The sequence below is a fragment of the Acinonyx jubatus genome, chromosome E1 (genome assembly GCF_027475565.1).
Source record: "Acinonyx jubatus isolate Ajub_Pintada_27869175 chromosome E1, VMU_Ajub_asm_v1.0, whole genome shotgun sequence".
NCBI lineage: Eukaryota > Metazoa > Chordata > Mammalia > Carnivora > Felidae > Acinonyx > Acinonyx jubatus.
In genome coordinates this window covers 58,332,473-58,355,911 of record NC_069397.1, presented here as the reverse complement: position 1 = coordinate 58,355,911, position 23,439 = coordinate 58,332,473, and the positions used below count along the sequence as shown (strand labels likewise).

Sequence of the window (23,439 nt, the reverse complement as noted above, 5' to 3'; positions counted from 1 at the left end):
GTTTTCAAGCACTAAAGAGGAGGAGATAGGAGATAAACGAGAGGAAGGCCTCTCAGCCCATCGCCCCCGCCACAGGGGCGTCAGACCATCTGAGGAATTACACCCCACAGAGACACGCGCCTGCACGGATCACACGCACCTACACAGATACGCACACACGTACACGCACGTGCAGAGACGCACCTGCACCGATCGCGTGCGCACACACACGTGCACAGGGACACGGACACACAACGCAGCGACACAGATGAGCACATATGTACACACACACGCACCGACATCCGCCCCACACATGTACATACGCACCCAGATGTGGACACCTCCCACACCCACCCTGCAGATACACTCAGCGCGCACATGTACATTTGTGCACACGGGTACATGAACACACACGTACATGGACACACACCCACAGATACGCAGACACGTACACACACACACACCCGTCCACACAGGTATGCACTTATGTACACACACGTGCACACAAGCACACACGCATACACACACCCTACAGACATACAAACACGCACCACACCCCACGTGCACAAGCACACCCCCCACACAGAAACACACACGTATACACACATGTATAGACAGGTAACCCCAGATATACACACATGTGCACACACGTATAGAGACGCACATACCCAGGTATGCACAGTGAACACATGTACATACACACTCTCATGTACATGGACACACCTCACATAGATAACACACCCACCCACGTATACAACAGATATACACCCCACACAGATACGCACAAAGCACACGTGGACACACGTTGCACACAGACACGCACAAATGTGCATGCACACACATCCCCACGTGTATGTAGGCATACCCCAGATACATACACATGCACACACGTGTACACGGATACATCCCCACACACACTTGCACAGACACACCAGAGAGACACACATACATGTGCACACGTGTACGTGGAGACCCACATACAGATACGTACAAACACGCATGTAGATACACTCTACACACATACACATGTATACACATGTACACACATACCTCACACACGCACACACATACACACGCACCCCATGTAGATAAACATACACGTACCCCACACGTGCACTCACACGTCCCTACAGATATGCACACACATACATGTACCCCCACGAGTACTCGTACTCCACACAGATATGCACACCTATGTACACCCCCACCCCCACCCCGATCCACATGTGCACATACACACACACCCACGCTCAACCTGAGCACTCAGCCCGTGTGAACTCCTTCAGTCCTCCTGAGCCCCTTCAATGGATACCGCCCCGATTCTCCTGTAAAACGAAGAAACCGAGGCCCAGGGGAGCGGGCTTGCCCACCGGAGTCTTGGGTTGGGCCAGAGACGACAGTGTGGGTACAGAAGGCTAGGGGCTCTGACCACCTGGCCCCACCCCCCGACTCACCTGGGTCTCAGATGGCCTGGAGGCGCCCACTACCCCCTGCTGTCCGGCTCCTCCCAGACCCAAAAGTCTCCCCGTCCTGTGGGGGTCAGAGGGCACATACGTGCTCCCCACACCCTCCGCCTGTTCCTAGCCGTGCTCTAACTCGACGGGTGTGACCCCCCACCCCTTTCTCAGGGTTGTCCAGGGAGGGGCCGGGTCTTCTGCAGGTGCACTCAGGCTTGCACAGTAAGCACTCGACAGACAGGTCCCGAATGAAGCCAAGGAGGCCGTGCAGCAGCGGGAGTGAGAAGGGCTGGTGGCGAGGGGCCGTGAGACCCTCCGTGTCAGGCCCCCGGGTGGCCTGGGGACCAGCTATCCCCTCAGGGCCGAACTTGACACCCTCCGAGGGTTCCAGTCAGGAGTCTCGGGAAACCAGAACCCATTCCAGGTAAAAGGTAGAGCGTGGAACACGGCTCGGGGAGCGCATGCTAAGGACAGCATTTTAAGAGAAGACGTTTCTGGAGAGCTTGCCAGCTCAAAATCCTTAACCCCCGGCGGATGCGATCTTCCAAACTTTGCTGACTGCACGGTTTCCCAGGAGGGTGAACAAAGTCCAACAACCCAGCGCCCCGGGTGCCACCCCAGTGGACCACACGGACGCCCTTGGGGGACTCACCCGAAACGCCGTGCCTTCCTCAATGATGGTGGGCAGCTGAGAGAGGCAGATGTCGACGGCCAGGTCCCAGGCTTGCCTGCGGAGAGAGCAGAGGGGCGCCCACAGGGCCTTACTGACCGCTTCTCTGGGCAGGGCCCTGGCCACGGCCGGGCCACAGGAGAAGGAGGAAGGCATCTGGCTGCACACTGAAGCCGTCTTGTTAACGTGGTTTCTCTTTAAATTTAAATGAGAAAAGAGCTTGGGAGAGATAAAGGGACGGTCTCACTGTCTGCCACAGCTTCTCCCCTGACTTGGTGCCACAGCCTGTCCACGGCCCTGAAGCAGCCGTGGCACCATGGTTTCCGGACCGTGGCAGTGTCGCACGCAAACGCCCCACGGTGCTTCATCAGAAACGGCCAGCGTGGGGCCAGGAGGCGGCTCTGTCTAGGCCCCCCGTCCTGAGCGGCCCCTCATCCCGCCCTGAATCAGGACTGGCCCCACACTGCCTGCTGCCTGGGCCTGTCCCCGAAGGAGCCACTCAGGATGAGGTGTCCCTGTCCTCGTTTGAGAGGACGGCAAGTCACTGATGTGTGACCCTGGCCACCTCTCCACCGGTTTCGCACAGCATCGGGACCTAGCTCAAAACACACACAAGACGGCCAGAGTGCGCCCGACGGCCTGGAGAGTGTGGCTCCACCTCCCTGGCATCAGTTTTCCCGTCGTGCCTGCTCGGAGGGTCCTCGGGAGACCCTGGGAGAGCAGGTGCCTTCGCAGGGGCGCCGAGGAATGAGGGCCGCTCGTGGCATTCGGCGTTAGCTCTGAACTGACACAGACGATCACCTCACTTTCCCTATGGCCACAGATGGGAAGCGTGGATGCCGTGGACACAAGGTTCCTTCGTCCCTGCTCTCCCTTCCCTTTCTCGTGGAGACAAGGTGGGGGCCAGCATGCGGATCTGGTTTCCAGCAAGGCCACCCCTTCTCCCAGGACACTTTCTGAGAGGCAGGATTCCACCTGCCGTTTATTAGACTCATGGCCCCACATGATCGTGGGGAACGGGGTACCGTTGCTCCACGTCCCCAGGGAGGACCAAATCAGGAACGAAAAATGTAAACAGCCAGAACACGGGAAACACGTAAGACAAACAACAGCCTGGAGGCTCTCTGTCATTATTCAAACACATGAAATATATTCCAGTTTTCCCAGACCGGCCCCCGCCGAACAAGCACACCCTTCCCCCACCAATCTAATTAAGAGGCAATCAGCACATAATCAAAAGTGCCTCAAAGAACAAGCAATAAATAGTTCCCATATGCTCAATAAGTGGCCAGGCTGCAGGCAGAATGGTTCTTCAGCGGTGTTGAGGGAGAGATTTACTCTTTGTTAGACAGAAACAAAGTCAATTACTGCAATTCCGTGCTATAAAAATTCCTTGAATTTAACCTAATAAAAACTTTGAACTTGAGGAGTTGCAAGCGTGTACAAGCTGGGGGCAGGTAAAGGTGTGGGTCTAGGGCGGCTGGAACCACGCTTGCGTGGAGCAGGCGACACGCCCTTCTCAGCCCCTCTCACCAAGATCACGAGGCAAGGACAGGCCTCCCGTGAAAACGCCGCCACAGCTGTCCTCAGTCCTGGTGGGGGTGTCCTGGATTATCAGTGGAACCAGGCCACACTGGGACAGGCCACCCTGCGGTCTCGTGGCTGGCACCCACTGGGTCCCTCCAAAGAGTGAAAGCCTCACGGAGCTGCACCGGGGCCAGAGGGCGACAGTCCTTCTGAGAGCCACGTGGTCACTGGCTGGCCAGGCGGCTCCCGAGTGTCGGCCCCTCCCTCGGGGACTGGGTCCTCAAGCAGCCCCAGAATGTGCTTTCATGTGTGCACAGGGGCGGGGGGGGGCGGGGGGCTGTGGACATGACAGGGGGCCCTGGAGCAGGGGAGCCCCGGAGCTCCTGGGAGTGAGGAAGGGAGGCTGCTCAGGGCCGTGGACAGAGGGGCACGGCCGTCGGGGGGACAGAGGAAAGGGACTGGCCCACGGCGTTGAAGACGGTGGCATGTGTGCAGCTGCAGCAGGCCTGGTGACCCTCTCCAGGCCTCTGGCTGCTGGTGCTTGCAAGGGGAAAGGGTCGGCTCGGGGACCTGAGCTCCCACAAAAGCCCGGCAGCTCGAGAGTGGCGCTCTCTCCGGAGCATCTCACCGGTTGGTTGAAACCGGCTGCATTTTCTAGGCTAAGATCAAAATGAACTTGGCGTCTTAATTTGGATTCTCGCTCGGGGAGAGTGGGACTGTGAGTCCTGGGAAGTCTGAGGCCGTGGCGAGGGGCCAACCCGGGAGGTGTCTGCGTTCGCACTTCCCACAGCCTGCGAAGCGGCCACACTGCGGCGGGAGGGGGCGCCGCGACAGCCTGGCCAGCCGAGCGGGTCCCCGCGGCGTGGGGCAGAGGCAGCTTGATGAGTCACTGCCTGGGAAAACGTGCCGTGCCGGCAGGAGCTCGGGTTTTCAGGAAACGGGCCTGTGATGGCAGACGCCCAGGGAGTGGGCCGGGAGGGGAGCCTTCCAAGAGCGCGCGGCCTCCATCTGTAGCGACCGCGCAGCGGGCGAGGCGCCCTCGACGGAGACGGAAGGCACAGGTTACTACCGTGGAGAGAGGCAAGGTTTCACGACCTGCAGAAATCGAAAGTGAAGGAGAACGAGCCCCTGGCGGCTTCACATCAGAGATTAAACAGGAGCCGAGCCGAGCCGAGCGCCCGTCGTCGTTAGCGCCCCTCCCGAAGCCAAGTGCAAGTGCAGACTGCGTTGTGTTTTAACCCCGGTTTCTGTTGGGCTTTGTTCCCTCCCTCCCCTGCTCAAAATTCAACCTCCCCATCACCACCCAAGCCCTGTAGTAACTAGACGGCACATCATTTATTCCAGACGCTCTTTCGGAAGCCGCGGCTGGCTGTGTGCTCCCTGGGGATGCAGCAGCTCAGGTCTGTTTCTGAGGAGGGACGGAAAGAGCAAGGGGCATTGTTCTAACGCGCCCGTCACCGAACCAGTTCCGCCGCAAGCCCACGCCAGCACCGAGCACCCAGGCAACGCGGCAGAACTGAGCCCAGCGCAGCGCGACCACCTTGGCGTCCGGGCCTCACGTCCTCCCCACTCTGCGCCCGACACCACAGCCTGGTCCCTCACGGCTGCTCTCCCGCCTCCCGCACAGAGGGGGTGTGAGCGGCACGCCGGCCACCCGGGACCTGCCGCGTTCCCAGCCCCCCCCCCCCCCCCCCCCCCGGATAAGGCGCATGAGACACAGGAACGAGAGCAGGAACGAGCTGGGCCCCCGGGGCTGGCCACTGCGGGGCGGCGGGAAGCCTGGGTCCCCGCGGCTGACGCTTAGGCCACATGGAACGAGCAACAGACTCTCCTTCGTGAAGCCAGCAGACCCTGCGTTGCCAACTACCCTGTATTTCCACCGCTGCTTCTAACCACCCCCAGGGGAGGAGGCCTCCCACTGTAGCCGGGTCGGTCCGCCCGCAGGGGCCTGACCTGGTATTGACACCCAGTGTTTCTGACCTCTGACTTAGAAACAACTCTGAGCGATTTTATAAAGAAATAAAGACCCCCGCTGTCTCCAGGTGGTCCCTTCCTCCCCAGATCTACAACACGGTAGCCGGGCCAACCCGGCCAACCCTACAGCTGCAGCCCTGTGTCACTCTGGGAAGCACGGCTGACCCTCTGCGAGCATCTCCTTAGAAACCACCTTAGCAAACGCAGGAGCCAGAGCCAAAGCCGGGGTGGGGCCCAGGAAAACGCACGTGCAAATGACATTTCCCTAAAGCCCGGGAGAGAGTGGAAGCCTACAAGCATCACCTTCACACTCTCTTCCCGCCTTGACACTATTTGTTTAGGTGTGCGGGACCAAGACTTTGTCACTGTGGACACTCCCCTAGGAAGCACAGACCGTCCGTGTGGGTCTTCTAGACGCCCCTGGGTGGGAACAGGAAGCAAGGCTCATCCAAGGCGGCCCCGCAGGCCAGCAGCAGCTGGAGGGAAGCTAGTCCACGCAAGGGGACTAGGACTTAGGTCACTTTTGACGAGGAACTTGGGAACAGCATTTAAAAAACTGTGATCACGGGGCACCTGGGTGGCTCAGTCAGTTAAGTGGCCAACTTTGGCTCAGGTCATGACCACATGGTTTTGGGAGTTCGAGCCCCATGTTGGGCTCTGTGCTGACAGTGCAGGGCCTGCTTGGGACTCTCTCTCCCTCTCTCTCTGCCCCCTGCCTTGCTCACGCACATGGCACGCGCTCTAACTAAATAAACTTAAAACACATTGTGGCCACTCCTAATTTGGGTGTGCGTGGGGGGTGTATTTACCACTAAACGAGTCCCCTCGAATCTTCTGTGTGCTCAGTGAACTCTCGCACTGGCCGGAAATGCCCGTGTCTCCATGTGCTGTGGTGGCCATTGCTGCTTGAATATGTTTCTACGAGCATTTTCTACTTGAAATCTAAAGGCTGCTTTCACATCCAAGTCCTGATCAAAGTAGGTTAATGGCATAATTTTCAACATTTAATGGGATTGACTAATGTTTACTCTTTGGCTATACCCCATGCCGGCACCGTCATTAGGAAAACCCTATCTGGAGGAAACGTGTGCTGTACGCATATGATTTCCTCCCTGGAAATCGCATCACCGCTGATTCCTGCAAGAGAACCCTGTAGATTTACTTGCGTGGCCTTTCTCAGCATATAAAGATAGAAGGCCATGATATCAAGCCTTTCCAAAAAAGATCCCAATTGGAGAGGACCTTCGAGGCCAACGGTGAAGCAGGGTGGGCTCACGAAAGGAGAGCCTGGGCCACCACCGATGCCTCCCCACCTGCATGGCTACCAGGCTTCAGGGGCCCCGGGGGCACCAAGGTGCAGAACCCCCTGCTTCCACTCCCTGGGGCACCCGTGGTCCCGGACTCATGCAGAGTCCCCAGCAGGCTGCATCTAGCCCCCTACTGGTTGCGTTTGGCCCTCAGAAAGTTTTTTTAAAAATACCGTACTGGTGGGCCTCCTGGGTGGCTCGGTCGGTTGAGCGCCCGACTTCGGCTCAGGTCATGATCTCACAGTTTGTGGGTTCGAGCCCCACGTCAGGCTCTGTGCTGACAGCTCAGAGCCTGGAGGCTGCTTCGGATTCTGTGTCCCCCTCTCTTTGCCCCTCCCCACTCTGTCTCTCAGAAAGAAACATTAAAAAAAAAAATACTACATTGGCTATCAACATTTTAAAATAAGAAAATTGGAAATGAAAATATGAATTTATGACTACTCTTAAAAATTTACCGTGGGCCCAAACTGCCCCCTGGAGCTGAGTGTCAACGATGCAGGCTTGCGGTCAACACCTGGCCCTCTGCCCCTCGCCCCACACTGCTCCCTCTTGGATGCTCCCACAGGACCGGCGGACATGGGGGCAGACAAGGTACAAAGAGACTCCTGCCAACTGAAGCCCTCCCAGGCTCACCACCTCTAAATTCTGCCCAAACGGAGAACGCGCTTTTGGGAGTTGGGCCATACGACACCCGCTGCACGTTTTCTGAAAAGCCGCCCTTTTACGGTCCACGACCCTGACAGCGGTCTCCTCCCGTAACAGCAGCTGGCACAGCACCGGGACCCCAGGCGGTCCGAACGCAGGCCCGGCCAGGCCAGCGTCTGTACGTGCTGATGACGCGAGGGGCCCTGGTGCGAGGGCCTGGCGTGAAGCCGGGAAGGCCGGGCCCGTTTCTCTACCTGGCTCCTTTGGGTGGCTCACCCATGACCCCTACAACCTGTCCTGCCCCTATGCATAGCTCTGGGCACATCCCCGGACAGCTGTGCCTGCGCTGCGGCATCCTGGCCCGCCACGTTCACTCACGGACGAGCACGGGGCCTTGGAGCCCAGGTCCGGCTCCAGCACATGAGGCTGCTTCCCACGGAGCCCCAGCTGCAAAGATTGGATCCCACGTACAGGCGGCAAGGGAGGGCAGCAGGCCGGATGGCGCTCCGCGCAATGGGGGCCGCGAAGGCCGAGACCGGACGAGACCCCACGTCCAGGGTACGTTCCAGCCGCAGAGGGGCCCTGACGTGCTCAGGGAGGCCAGGCCAGGGGAGGGGGACGGCCCGGGGGCACACATACGGCCGCTAGCCACTCTGCCTGCCTCGGATCCCGTGAGGCTCTCCCCGCGTTCCCCTGGGCCCCCGTGGACCTCTGTATGGTTCGTGTTTCTGGGACAAACGCAGATGTGCTTTATGAGATTCGGGGGTGCTGACTGTGCGGAAGAGAGGGCCACATTCCTAGCCTTCGGCGCTGGCAAGAAAGCCATCCTTAACGGTGGCGGCGGGATCATGCGGGGCTGCCATCACGTCTGGGCTTTGGACCTTATCTTAAGCCGTTCTTACAAACTCAGAAACGTTCTAGGAGGCCAATCCTGGGAAAGCAGCCCGGGAGGACAAGAGGAGGGGGGCGTTTGCACCTGCTTCCTTCCCCGGGTGCCCGGCTCCGCCTGGCTTTGCCATCTTCTCCGCGCAGCCCGCGGCCTTCCCCCCACGCGGCTGAGCCAGCTCACGGGAGGCATTTCTACAGCCAGAGAGGTGCGCGTTCACTGGAAAACGCACTCGAGGAGCGTGCTGGGGTGTCGGGAGGACGCGGGCCGCCTCTCTCTGACAGGCGGTGCCCCGCACCCCGGGGAGCCTGCTCGGCCAGCGGCGCCAGCGGCCCGGGAGGCCCTCCGCTCCGCGCAGCTGGTGTGACGCCCGTTCCCTGTGGCTTCACCAGTTTTCCTGCCAAGACCAGCCGTGGCACTGACCTCATGCAGCTTTTCCACCATTTTCTTCCCTTTTTTATAATACGCGTTTTATAAAAACCTGGTTCGGGAGAAATAGGACTTAGGACATCACTTTTCTTCCTAGGCAGTTTTGAGGAGCCACTCTTCCAGAAACATCCATCTTCACTCTAATTATTCACTCTGAGTACCATAAAGGCCTTCAAACACCCTCCCAGTTGCAGCGTGGCGAGGCCACTCTGCACACGTGACCCGCCTGCCACATGGGGACTGTGGTGGCCCCGCCGCCTGGGGTCCCCATGGCAACATTCTGTTTTACCCTGTAAATACCGGACGCGGGTATGGACACGCACAGAATCATTTAGCAGCCAACACGGCACGTCCCCGTTTCCCTCACAGAGGAGAATCTTACTTCCTGATTTCCCAAGTGGATGAGGGCAGTACGTCTACGAACCCATCCCTGGCTCTCCACGTTTTCAGCACCACGGGAAAGTGGTCATGCACGTATTTAAAAAAAGTAAATCACCAGCTGGAATAAACCTGACCACGGAGATACACCTTGAGTGAATGGCTGTTTTTAACTATCTGTATTGGAGTTTCTCCCACGGACAGACACCTTTGCTATCGCCCCGTTTTAGCACTGCCTCAAATTCCGCTTGTGTTACAGAAGCAAGGGGACGGGAAGAAACCAGATGCCATCATTGGGAGGCCCGGGTAGAAGACACGTCACACGAGTACCGTTGTTACTCCTGTTACTGGCAGTGTAAGTAGCAACCGTCCGATCTGGGGGGAAACTATAAGCGAGAGTCATAGGAATCTCACTCGTGTGCGGTGTGAGCACGTACGTGTGTGTGCGACCGTGTATGTGTGTCTGGACACACACACGTGCGTGTGCTTGTGTGGAGTAGCCATACAATTAATTGCTCACGAATCCAACAGCTTTAATCCGATGGAACAGTGTGGGACACACTTCCTAAGCCCAGCTGGCATTTTCTTTTCTCGATAGCGGTCTCTGCGGAGTCAGAAGCCTGTGTGCGGGCCTCTCCTGCCCCGAGTGGCCGGATCATAAGGCCCCTGGAGCCGCTGGTCCCGCTCAGTCGTGAGAGACACCCCAAGGCGCCTGCACCTCTGAACTCTGAGGGGACCCACGTGTCCTGTGCGCGGGGAGCTTTAGGCAGGACTTTGCCAGCTGTTAGCACCGCCTGGGTCTCCGAGCTTGGTGGCAAGTCTTCCTATTTTGTCTCACGTAATTCCATTAAACTTGTCCCACAGCAGAAATGGACAGAGACCAAGCCACTGAGAGAACGTCACACTGTCTGGCACTGTCGGCCGGGGACACTTACCACATCGCGTGCATGTACGTGGGGGGCAGGCGTGGGCTGCTGACGGGAGTGCAGTTGTAGGACCTCATGATCCTTTCTGCCAGTAGGAAATTTCGAAACAGACTCGCCACCAACAGGTCCTGTCTGAAGAGTTTTTGGAAGAGATCTGGGGGCAGATAAAACATACAAAGGTACCTTTGGTGACTCACGTCCAGCACTGAAAGCCAAAGACACAGATTTACTTCGAAAAGAATTTTTTACAAGCAAGCTGGGACTCATACGCACATCTCCTGTTGGCAATATGCACACACAGATATACTCACACAGATGCAAACACCAAACCCTAGAGAGTCAGTACAGAACACTTCTGGTTTTAGGAAATACGGGCCGTGCCAATTTTTACGAAGAAAGGTGAGCCCTGAGTCTGCCTAGAAGGTAGCATGGTAACGTCGGAGCGAGCACTCACGTGGAGCTCGCTGTCCGCCACAGGTCTTGGTGCCCGATGTGCCGTGGCTCACGGAAACCCCCAGAGGCTCCTCTCCCTGCCCCCCTCACCCCCCAGCTTTCCTCCCCAACAAGATCTCGCCGCTTCCGTCTCGCTTCCCTTATTCCACGGGCCAGTGTCTCCCACCAGGCGGCTGCCCTCCCCGGCCCCACGCGGCCCGGCCCGGCCGCCTCCCTGCCCTGCCCCACGCCGCCTCACCCCGAGGCAGCACGTTCCAGGCGATGGTGTCTGTGATGGCTGTGAAGATCCAGTTCAGCTCCCCCAGAGGGGTCCTCCGGTCATTCAGCCGGCCGGGGATCCTAGGAGACACGGGGTGCTTGCATTAGTGACTACCCAGAGAGTCCTGGCTCCTGAAGAGGGGCGCGGGGAGGAGATGTGGGGAGAAGGCGGGAGGCGCAACACTGCAGGCAGAGGCGGGGGAGGCCGGCCCCGCCCGTGACGCGGAGACCCGCGCACTCCGGCCTCCGTCTTCACTGTCCTCCCCTCCACGGCCACACAAAGCAGCCCCTTGGGGTCCCCCGATGCGTGGGCCGGACCCAGCGGCTACACACACCAGTCTCGTGGTTTCCCTGGCCGATCTCCTGCCTCCACGGGGCAGCCTGGGCATCTGCTACAGGGGAGCCCGTGCCTCGTTCTCCCTTTCTGCACCTCCCTGCGCCCCGGAGCCCCGTGGCTCCAGGCCGTGGAAGTGCACCTTCGACCCGAGGGCTGGGGGAGGAAGCCCGTCTTCTGAGGTCAGCCTCCCTTCCGTTCGCCCGTCACATATCTGAGCGCCTGCTCTGGGGCCAGGTGCCGGTCTAGCACCCCGCTGTCTAGGACCCGCAGACACGCCGCGGCTGAAGTGTGCACGGAACGGGCACTTGAGGAAGCAGCGGCCTTGGATGTCTTGCCACGGGTTCGCTCTTTTGAACGCACTCAGGGTTCTCCAAACTGCAAGGTGAGAGGGCACGTCCCCAGGACGGCCCTCACCTCCGACGCGTCGGACGCCAGCCGCAAGTTCCCAGGGTCCCCGGACCACTCAGTTTGGAGGACTCACCAGGAGGAGTCGCGCGGGTCAGTGAGCGCGGTCGCACTTGCGGTTCCGTCGGTTAGAAAGAAACACAGGGACTCAAGTCGGCCGAGGGACGGCGGGGCAGGGTCCAGGAGAAGTGCCAAACGCGGGGCCTCCGCGCTGCCTCCTGGCACCCACATGTGGCAGCGTGCACAGAGCTCTGCCAGCCGGGGGGCCCTGAGGCCTTGGTGTCCGCCTGGGAGGACTGCTTGGCCAACTGCGGCCCATGAGCTTGACCCCGGCCTCCAGGTGGCTGGACAGCACGCTCAAACCCCAGCCCAAATCACGTGGTTGCCCTCTGGGGACGGAGGGGTGCCTCCCCACTCCCCGCCCCTGCTGAGAGCACTGGGTGTGGCTGACACCCGCCCCACGCAGTGATGCTCCTGTCTGAAATGGCACCGGCCCTCTCCTTGCGCAAGGCCTGGTTCTTCACCACACAAGCATCCACCTGTTCAACGTCCACAGCAAGCCTATTCGGGCCGAGACTTCAGATTTTTGGATTCATACGTCGTCTTGGGTGCAGTGCCTTCACGAGACTAAAACCCCACAGGTGCGTCCGTCGGAGGCCAGGCGGGGTCACGCGCACAGGCCTTCCAGCAAGGTGGCCGAGGGGCGTGTTGCCTGCCTCAACTCCCTTTGAAGGACGGGAAGAAAATACCCGACCCGGACGGCAGGAATCAGGCACGCACCAGACGGCACAGGCCATCCTGGGGGTGCAGCCGGCACCGCCCGTCGGGAAAGGACAGACCTGAGAAGGCGGGGGACGCCTGCATCCTTCACATCGGCGAGTCTGCTTCCAGAAAGCAACCCTAAACTGGACACGAGGCATTGGGGACACACGGCACGCGGCATATGTACAGGGGCGAAAAGTCAGGACCGAGGCACGTCACCAGAACAGGAGGACCGAGTCGGTTAGGGAACAACCCCGCGGAATTACTTCAAGCCCTTAGACCGCCGCTTATGAATATTTCAACGATTTGGGAAAACGCATGCTTTCTAACACTGAGTGAGGGAGATAGATTCTGTGCAGCCATCACCACCCAGGACGCGCCACGGGCGGGGCCAGAAGACACGACCTCGAGGCACAACCGTGGGGATGCCGCTGTCGTCTCACGTGGGCGCACAGTCGGCATCTGCTGCACGGGGCGTACCCCGCTAGAGCGGTGGGGAGCAAACCCAGCCCCGGTTCCTTCGTCTCCCCACCCCCCGCCCAAGCCCCGGGTGGCCGTGCTGGGGGGACGGGCGGCTGCCGGGCGACAGGAAGGCACTCTTGGAAGAGTCTGACCATGGTCTGTTTGCAAACCTGGACCCAGCGCGCCAGGGACACGAGCCAGGCCGTCTTGAATCAGGCGAGGCAGCACAGAGGTCCGATCCCCTGGGTAAAGGGACACCGCACCCCAGGAGCACGGAGCTGCTGAGATTTCGGCCATGGTGGGTGCATGGCTAGGCCGCTGGGATGACAGAGGCCAACCCTTGTCAGGCTACGGTCAGTGTGTATTTGGGGGCTTAAAAAATCCTCATCTTGTGACAATCACCAGCAGATAAATGCAAAAGCAGCCTCCCGCTACCGTCTGGAAACTCCATGGGTCCTGTTCACTAAGCGAAGCCAGAGACAAAGCCGCCTGCTGACCAACGGAGACAGACCCACGCATCATTCAAATTGACCCACCCGCCCATCGGTCCCAGATGCCTCTGCACACGGCAGGCTGGGATGGGTACTGGGGAGGGCAGAGTGGAACGAACCAACTTCCCCCACTTGTCGGGTCACTTCAGGGGGCCTGGTGGCTCAGTCGGTTGGGCATCCAGCTTCAGCTCAGGTCATGGTCTCATGGTTCCCGAGTTCGAGCCCCGCGTCGGGCTTGTTGCTGTCAGCCCAGAGCTCAGTTTGGATCCTGTCTCCCACCCTCTCTCTCTCTCAAAAACTAACAAACGTTAAAAAGAATTAAATCGCTTCAGAAACCTTTTGCCTCTGTTTTCCTTTCCGTATCAGATCCTAAAGAACGTCAGAGCCCAGCGTATGCGGGAGGCCGCCTGGACCCCAGACGGCTCACACGGGGCCACGGAAGGGACGGAGCAGCACGGAAGGTCAAACCCAAGACCACACTTCATTACAGAGCTCCTCTGAACCCCCGAAGGGTTTCATTGACAATCAAGGTAGTTCTTTCAAAATTTAAATCCACAGTGTTAATCAAGGCTAGCTTTCGTGAGAAAAGCATAAAAAGCTGCAGTCTAGGAACAGATCATCAAGTTGGGAGAAGAGAAAGCCCAGATCCGAGTCCCAGCTGGGCTGCATCGGGGTAACTTCTGGCCTCTGTGTCTCCGCTTGGAGTCACTGAGGCTGACCTTACGCGCAAACCGGAGTCTAGAGTCAGACGGGCAGCACCTGAGAGGAAGACGCGGCAGACGGCCACAGTGATGGCCCTGAAGAGTGCGGGCCACCGCCCCAAACCCTTCGTTACCGCCACTGCTGTCGCCAGATACCCTGATCTCCCCCAATATCTGGGATCACCTGCAGCTTTCCGATCCTTGACCTCAATACCCAGGCCATCACTGGCGACCTCCAGCCCCAGCCCTGGTAACACAGTAACTGCTCGTCAGGATCCACACCCCCATTCTTATGAGGAACGAGAGGGTCTTCCCTCCTGGACCACATTCTCCCTCACTGACGCCTGTCTGCTACCCTCTGCCATCCTGTAATCGGTACAACGGTCCCCGCACGGGGAGCACGTCACTTAGCCTCTGACACGGCCCCGTCCTAGGCGTCATCTTCTGGCCCACCCAGACCCCGGACCTGGTAGAGACGGTGTGGGCCGTGTTCCCATGCGGCCCCGGCTGCCCCGATGACGAGGAAAGCGTACAAGTCCATGCAGTCTTGCTGAGGAGGTGGGCTCCCGGCGTGCACCGTGACACCTCCCCGCCCCTGTCCTTCCCTGTCCCCTGGCCTCCGCTCCCAGTGGCCTGCGCGGAACACCGGAAGGCTCCTTCTCTTGTCCAGAGGAGAACAAAATAACATAGAAGTTCACGCCCCACGAGACCCACCAATCGGGCAGGGCACTCTGTCCTGGTCTGTGTCTGTCCGTCTGCCTCCTTCCCTAACCTTTGTTCCCCTGTCTTCACGGCTCACCTCCAGGACTACCGCCATCTCTCCCCGTGTTGTGTCCCCACGTCGGGGCCCACGCAGATGCTTTCACCAAAGGTCAAAACCTCAGAGGCACAGCTTACCTGCTCTCCAACCGCTCATGTCTCTGAGCTTCTGCAAGACACTGCTTTTGTCTGCCTTTTGCCGCTGAACCGCTTTGCTGGACCTCAGCTCTTCCGCTGCAGTTCACGCCACGCAGGGCGATGGCCCGTGGCGTGTCTTTGTCGATGACTCTGTGGCTACTCTGCTCCAACAGACCTCACGGGGAACGCGGGAGGGCACTGCCCCCCTGGTGGCGCGGGTGGGGCTGGCGGCTCCCGGCCTCCTGGCTGCCCCCGCCTCCCGAGACAGATGGCCTCTGTGAGGCCGCGGGCAAGCGAGGGCAAGAGCACGGCCCTGTGCAGTCAGGTGGAACGCTCCCACTTGGCTTCAGAACCACCCATGATCGCCACCTTGACACACTGAACTTTGAACTAGCTCCCAGTCCCTTCTCCCCCCACCCTGCTCGCAGGTCCATTACCTCGCAGTCTGAAAAAACACGGAGCTCTTTCTGTTCACCTGCTCAGCCTGCCCCACCCCCCCGCCCCCGAACGGCCTCCCTGTCCTCTGGGCACCAGGTCCCGGTTCCATCTTTACAAGCAGAGCTCCACCGTCACTGTCCATGGTGACGCTCCTGTCCCGACGGCCTCGGCTGAGCCCCTCTGTGGCTGCCCTCCCGTTTCTGTCGTTTGCTAGTGACTCCCCTTTTCATCTATTCCCCACTGCTCAGTGCGTGCCCCTTACAAGCAGATGATAAATTCCCTTCCCTCGATACAAATCAATCACCTGACGGCCGCTGGCGGAGTGCCAGCATGACCCCGATGGCCCACGACTGTGACTCACGTTACCTCCCCCTTTGTAAAAGGACCCCGCCCACAGCGGCGGCTCAGAGAAGCCCTCGCGGACGCGAGGAAGCCTGGCTGCTGGGCAGAGAGGAGGGTGGCACCCGGCACCCAGGGCCCTTGTGGGCTGTCGGGATGGGGTCTCCCAGCTGAGGGCTGAGCGCGGCGGGGGTACAGGGCCCGCTCTTCCCCGGTCCTCGGCGCCTCCACGGGGTGACCTGTGCCCTACCGCTCGGTGTGGGGCCGGCAGAGACCCCCACCCGGTGGGCACACGGCCGGCCTCCTTCCCCGCCCCTCCCCATAGACTGTGCCCCCCGTTGTAGTGTCTGCACCCCACAACCAAGCAACGTGGGGTGTGGGGGAGATTTTGTGTCTCGCTTGTATATTTACTCTTCTCAGGCTGCTTTCTGTTTCTCTCAAGCTTTCTCCTTCACTAAACAGGCCACAGTCCAGCTACATGGAACTTGCCGTTTTCAAAGAGTCCACGTGCCCCCAAACCTGTGCAGACCACCCTCACGCAGTCCTTAAGCCCGTCTGCTCACGGAGGACATCCCGGGGGCCCCTCCCGTCCTGGGGCTCCCCCGAGGCCCACTGGTTGCTGCCGCGACCCCACAGACGTCTCCGCTGGACGCGGGGGCTGCAGCCCAGCCTGTCCTCACCCAGCGCTGAGCACAGACGGCTGATCTCTACCAGGTGCCCCTTGCATATCTGACGGGCGAAGGAATGAATCCTCCTGAGGGATCACAAGCCCTGTGTAAGTAAAATGTTGAGCGAACAACTACAGTTTCCAAGAGAACGAAGCAAACTCACTGAAAACAGTCCGGTGATACGCAGATAACACAAATCCTTCCTAATCCCGTCGTGGAGGGACCACAGGATACACATTCCTGTCTTCACGCACAAGATCAAGTAATTTTAGAGATGCTGAAATAACACTACATAAAGGGATGCTCCGTTTTTGTTAAAAACACCCACAGAAACACCTAGAAAGTAAGTCTGGAAGGGCAGGCGTGCACCAGGGTAGTAACAGTGACTAACTTGGTATGGTGAGGGTTATAAATGACTCAAGTTCTCCTGCTTCTCTGTATTTAACAATATATCTATGCTGAAAACATACTAGTGCATAATAAGGAAAAACCAAACCTTTTTTTTCTTTAGTAAGAGAAAGGCCACAGCAAGTCTTCCTGAAAAGGGAGGTATTTGAAAACCGCATTATTTACTGACTTTATATCATTTCATATTCAACTAAAATATAGCAAGATACATCTTTCCTTCATCTACTTTAAACGCCTTCATGGAAATGATAGTGTAAAGAAAAAAAAGGAAAAAAGGAAGACGGGGGGTCCCCACTGGCCCCTACACAGTGACCTCCAAGCATCTGTCTCTGACTTCTTCATTGTAAGATGTATCTGCTTGTAAAACACACCCTCAGAGAAGCCCCTTGAATCACTATGACCAGGCTACTCAAAAGAGAACTTCACTCTGTACTGTATTTATCACAACCAGAGATGTTTGATGCCATCTGCTGAATTCATGAGATGAAAATAAAAAAGAAAGAAACAACAACAAACTACACGGCATTGGGAAGTCAATTTTAAAAGGCTTAAACAAATGGGGAGGTATACTATGCTCATGGATCAGAAGCCTCAGGGTAGTGCAGACGGTGCTTCTTGCATTGATGTGCACATTCGGTGCAATCACAGTAAGAGTCTCAGCAGGCTGTCTGGAAACCGATGAGCTGTTTCTAAAATTTACATGGAAATGCAAGGAGTTAGAACAGCAAAACCATTTAGAAAAGGAACAGATTTACCATAGAGCTGCAAGAATCATGGCACTGGCATAAATATCAATGTAACAGGACAGGGCAAAAGAATTCCACAATTACAGTCAAATGCTTTTTGTCAAAGGCATTTTTTCAATGGGGAAAAGACAGCCTTTCTACAACGGTGCCGAAACAACCAGAACCGGAAATCCATACGGAAAAAAATGACCCTTGACTCTCACTGCTCACCACGTGCAAAAATTAACTTGAAATGGACCACAAACTTAGACATAAAAGTTAAAACCATAGGGGCGCCTGGCTGGCTCAGTTGGTGGAGCGTGCAATTCTTGATCTCAGGATTTTCAGTTTGAGCCCCATGCCGGGTGTGGAGATTACGATAAAAAACAAAAAAACAAAGCCTGCTTTGTTTTTTTAAAGTTAAAACTGTAAAAGTTTTAGAAAAAAAATAGGAGAAAATCGTCACAACCCTGGGCCAGGCACAGTTTTGTTAGGCGCGACATAGAAAGTATAAATCGTAAAAGAAAAAAACTATTAGCTCAGATTTCATCAAAATGAAATGTTTCTGGTCTCAGAAGACTGTTGTGAAAATGGAAACCCAAGTCAGATGGACCAAAGACAGAAACCTGACGACGACTCATCTAACGCATATAAAGGGCTCTTGAAGATAAACAACACAATTAAAAAATGGGAGACGTAAACATATGTTTTATTAAACAATATAAATTAACGGCCACAGCACGTGTTCGGCTTCATTAGGCAAATGCAGATTAAAATCACGAGGACACAGTGCCACACATCCAGCAGAACAGCTAAAGTTGAGAGACGAGGTTGGTTCACAACCAAGTGTTGTTCTGAACGTAGAGCGGCTGGCACACTCACACGTTACTGGTGGGAACGAGATCACTGTGGAAAACGGCCGAGAAGTTTCTGATTCAGGCCAAACGTACACCTGCCAGACGACCCAGCCATTCTACCCTTCTGCCCTTGTCCCGGGGAAGCGAACACATAGTGACACACACACTAGTACGTGAGTATCTCCGGCAGGTCTGCTCATTGCCACCAACGCGGAGAAACCCAGATTTCCATCAACCGGAGAACGGATCGAGACTGTGATACGCGCAGTGGAGTACTACTCGCAACAAGAAGGGAGTGAACTGCTGATTCGCTCGGCACGGGTAAATCTCAAAGGCACCACACTGAGAGGAAGAGGCCAGACACAAAAGAATACGTTACAATTTTCTATTTACACGACGCTCTAGGAAAGACAAACGTAAGGAACGACACGACAAAGCCGATCAGTGTTTGCCTGGGTTTGGGAGTGGGGTGGGGACTCACCGGAACAAGGTACAAGGAAAGTTCTGGGCTATGTTTTGAGTGAAGGGGGTTGCACAGGTGTATAAACCTGCCAAAACACATCGAACTGTACAAAGTGAGTTCGCCTTATTGAATGTAAGCTGCCGTTCAACAATGATGATTTTAAAGTGAAAAATCAAATGAAGGGGGAAACTAGGGCATTTTCAAACAATAAGAACAGCATTTTTCACCCGCAAACCTGCTGTAAAGGGAGTTCTTTCGGGAAAGAGAAGTGATCTCAGAACGATGCTCTGAGACGCGGGAAGGAGTGGAGGCCAACGGAAGGTGTAAGCACAGCTGAGCATTAACTACTGAATATTAGGATGGAGACACTTACGGAGGTAAGACCGTACAGAGAAAATAGGTGACGATACCTGTGCCCGTGTAAGTGGACTTAATGTGCTCTCATGTCCTTGTGTTGTCTGGGAACTGGTAGAAGCACTAAGCAACGTTCAACTTTAATAAGCTGGGGGCCCCCAAGGCTACGGTCTGAGGCCAAATGCAGCCAGTAACCCGTTTTTTTGCTTTTGTTTTTGTTTTGCTCTGGCCCATGAACTGATAACGTTCTTCGCGATTTCAAGTTGACACTAAGAATACCAGACAGACACTTTGTGTCTTGCGAAGCCTGACATGTGTATTATTTGGCCCCTTACAGAAAACACGCCGAGGCCACTGCTCTGGAAAGGAAAAGAACGTAGAGTCAATAAGGTGATAGAAGGGGAGAAAGGAGTAGTAAAATCCAAAAGAGGACAATAGAGGAGGAGAAAGGAAGATAGAAAAAGAAGGAATGGAAAAGAGCGTGCGGGTAGTTCAGCTGGTTGAGCATCTGACTCTTGATTTCGGTTCAGGTCGCGACCTTAGGGTTGTGAGACTGAGCCCCACACTGGGTTCTGCAGCTGGCAGCGTGAAGCCTGCTTGGGATTCTCTCCCTCTCTCTCTCTGCCCTCCCCCTGCCTGCACTCATGCACACACTCTCTCTCAAAAAAAAAAAAAAAATGGAGGAAAACAAAATGAACAGATTTCAATTCAAACATGTCAATTATTACACTAACTATAAAAAGACTAGATACTTCAATTGAAGTCAATGATTTCCAGACTGGATTTAAAAACAAAAGTCAGCTATGTCCTAAAAAAGTGGCGGGGGGGGGGGATACACACCTTAAATAAATATATATAAACATTCAGAAACACATATATTAGGATACCTGCTTAAATATACATACGGATGAGGGGCGCCTGGGTGGCTCAGTCGGTTAAGCGTCCGACTTCAGCTCAGGTCATGATCTCGCGGTCCGTGAGTTCGAGCCCCGCGTCGGGCTCTGTGCTGACAGCCCGGAGCCTGGAGCCTGTTTCAGATTCTGTGTCTCCCTCTCTCTGACCCCCCCCCCCCCCCCGTTCATGCTCTGTCTCTATCTCAAAAATAAATAAGACGTTAAAAAAATTTTTTTAAATATAGATACGGATGAAAAACATACACTCTTGCAAACATGAATCAACTATCCCGCAAAGTGGACTTTATGGCAGAGGCATTATTGGAGATGGAGAGACGTTTTCAACGATAAAAGTTTCAATTCATTCCACCAGGAAGGGGGAGTCAGTTATGGCTAATTTGTCCTTCTGCAGTTCTGAAGGGCAAAGCATGCGGTCAAAAGGGGGAACAGGCTTTTAATTTAGAGTAAAATGGCCATGAATTGTCAAAATTAGTTTTTGAAGGAGAGGAGGGAGTTGAGTTGCATGTATCAGCGACTTCTCTAGGAACGCAGCAGGTTATAGGGAACCCTAACAGTGTCAGGGAATGGCAGAGGAAGGCTGTGGGACTACAGACAGAAAGGGACGACCTCGGTAGCACTAAGGACAACCCAAAAGCTGGACAAGTAGAGACCACTGGGTCAAGTCTCCAGTGAACACGACAGACTTCCAGACTTGCACGCACGACCCCCAGTAAGAAATGCGTTATGCACGGTGACGCCACGTGCACTCATAGACAACCACGGGTAAATGTACACACTCAATACAACCAAAGAACATTCGTGTCACTAGGAAAACACTGATATCTTCTCTCCATTTCTTTTTTTAACAGAGGCTGTGGCCCACCAGACTGGTTTCACCACTAATAAACCATGACCCGCGGTTTTAAAAAACACTGACTTCATGAAGCTCTTGTTAATTTCCCCAGGAGGGCATTGGCTCAGGGTTATCAAAAATGTTGATGGCCAACATAGCTCTCGAGGGACGTCAGAGATTAGAAAACCACACGGTTCTACCTCTAAATAGCTGGCTGATTTTTTTTTTTTTTTTTAACCCACACAGGCAGCTTGTTTTCTCATGATTTTTCAAACTCTGTACTGAGTCTCTAAATCAGATCGTTTATGCGCGCAGTGCTGCTACCCTCGGCCCCCTTTCGTTCTGCACTTAATAGCTCCCACAGATTGGAAGAGTGCTAATCTCTACTTGGGAAGCAACTGGCATTGATGGAAAATGTATTTTCAGATTCCAGAGGAAAAGGAGTGATGGTTTCCGTGGCTCAGTGCTGAGCAGGAGTTAATACAACACTGGAGATGATCTACCTTTCACTGAATTTATTACAGAATGATAAACTACCGCCCATCCCTGGAGCAGCCAACAACAGCACCAAGTACTGGGACGCGTCCCTCTGGAGGCTGCAGACAAAAATCAAAGGGAGACATGGGATCAAAGAGAGGAAAAAAGCAGTTTCCCATTTGCTTATTCAACATGTTTATCTCACACAATGAAAACAGATTGTTTTTTATTAAGTAGTGCAGATCCAAAACCCATAAGAAATAAACCTGAGCCTAAGTTTATTTTTGAAGCTTTTCTGGAAAAGCTGATTTTCTTTGGACTTCCCACTGCCAAGACTGATCTTCAGAGGAACTCTTTCCTGAGAGCTACAGACGCGGGACCCGTGTCTAAGCTGAGTTCTCTGGGAAGCTGCTAAGAAGACTGTCGTGCTCGGGAAAAGCAGCCTTTTTTTTTTTTTTAATTAAGGTTTTCTTTATTTATTTTGAGAGAGAGAGAGAGTATGAGTACAAGCAGGGGAGGGGCAGAGAGCAGGGGTGGGGGAGGGGAGAGAATCCCAAGCAGGCTCCATGCTGTCAGTGCAGAGCCTGATCTGATGTGGGGCTTGAACCCGTAACTGTGACTTCATGACCTGACCCGAAATCAAGAGTAGGACGCTTAACTGACTGAGCCACCCGAGTGCCCCAGGAAAGGCGGCTTCTAAACTGACAGAATTCAGGGGACAGAATTCACACAAATTCCCTCCTGATCCAGACAAATCCTAAGGAACACTTGCCTCTGAGCCAGATGAATCCTGGGGAACCCTTCCTCCCTGATGCTAATGAATCCCAGGGAGCACTTCCCTCCTGATCCAAATGAAATCCAGGGAACGCACGCCCCTGATCCAGATGGATCCTGGGGGGCACTCTCCCCTTGAGGCACTCAGCTACTTTCTGGCTCGGTCTCTCCAGATGTCTCTTCCGGAACATGCTGAGGCATCCTCACCGGTGAGCTTCTTTGTAAAAATCTGGTCTACAGGTCTACAGAAGGGGAAAGAGAGGCGATGGGTGTGGGGTGGAGGGGTGGGCCTTGCCTCCTCAGCATGTAACACATCTGCTGTTTAACAGAGATTGCTACCAGCCTCCCCCGGTGGGTCCTTAGCTGGCCAGAACCTTTCCAGTCCACGTGGAGACCGAAACGCCAAGGTCGCTCCAAGCTGGTGCTCGGAAGGACTACCGGGTGGCTCGGTCAGTTGAGCGTCTGGCTCTTGGTTTCGGCTCAGGTCATGGTCTCACAGTTTGTGGGTTCAAGCCCCACATGGGGCTCTGCAGCTGGCAGCGTGGAGCCTGCTTGGGATTCTCCCTCTCTCCTTCTCTCCCTCTCTCTCTTTCCCTGTCTCTCTCTGTCCCTCCCCGGCTCAAGCTGTCTCTGTCTCTCTCAAAATAAATAAATGTAAAAAAAAAAAAAAAAAAAAAATTTTTTTTTTTTTTTAAATTCTGTCTCTTTCTGTTTGCTAAACAAACAAAAGTCTCCAACACACAAACCAGTTGTGTTTGTTGTTCTTGGAACTTCTAGGCCGTTCTCCTCTCAGGTTTCCTGGCAGAGGTGTTCCAGCTCCTCCCCCTCCCCCTTCCCCTCCCCCTTCCAGGAACCTGTGCCCCGGCCAAGCTGACCGGTCACTTCTTCCACACGACAGACATCCCCTCATTTCATTTTGACCATGTCTAATCTGCCCTCGGAGACCAGAAACCTTGACACATACAACTCACGCCACCTCCTTAATAAGACCTTTCCCGATATGTCCCTAACCAAACCGAACCTTTCCTGCCTCTGAAACACCTGCGCATGAACCTGTGGGACATTAGGCAATTCTTCAACATCATGCGCAGTCCAGAGACAAGGGACAGACCTGGGTGTATTCGTCAGGCTCTGCCACTTGTAGCTGTGTGACTGCCGGCCGGTTACTTGACCTCCCTGAGACTCTGTCTCCTGCTCTATACCACCTACCTCTACGGCGAGACGGAAAAGTGGAATGAATTAACAC

At 55.4% G+C, this 23,439-nt stretch overlaps 1 protein-coding gene across 4 annotated transcripts in view; it reads right to left on the bottom strand.

Annotated features, from left to right (window-relative positions):
• The window catches only part of RPTOR (regulatory associated protein of MTOR complex 1), a 334,022-nt gene that overhangs the window by 98,486 nt on the left and 212,097 nt on the right, over positions 1-23,439 (bottom strand). For all 4 annotated transcript variants that reach the window (XM_027052276.2, XM_053212252.1, XM_027052278.2 and 1 more), the window contains 3 exons: positions 10,870-10,970; positions 10,188-10,332; positions 2,089-2,164 (listed from right to left, as the gene is read on the bottom strand). In XM_027052276.2, coding sequence (XP_026908077.1) covers positions 2,089-2,164; positions 10,188-10,332; positions 10,870-10,970 — 322 coding nt within the window. The remainder of the gene's footprint in view (positions 1-2,088; positions 2,165-10,187; positions 10,333-10,869; positions 10,971-23,439) is intronic.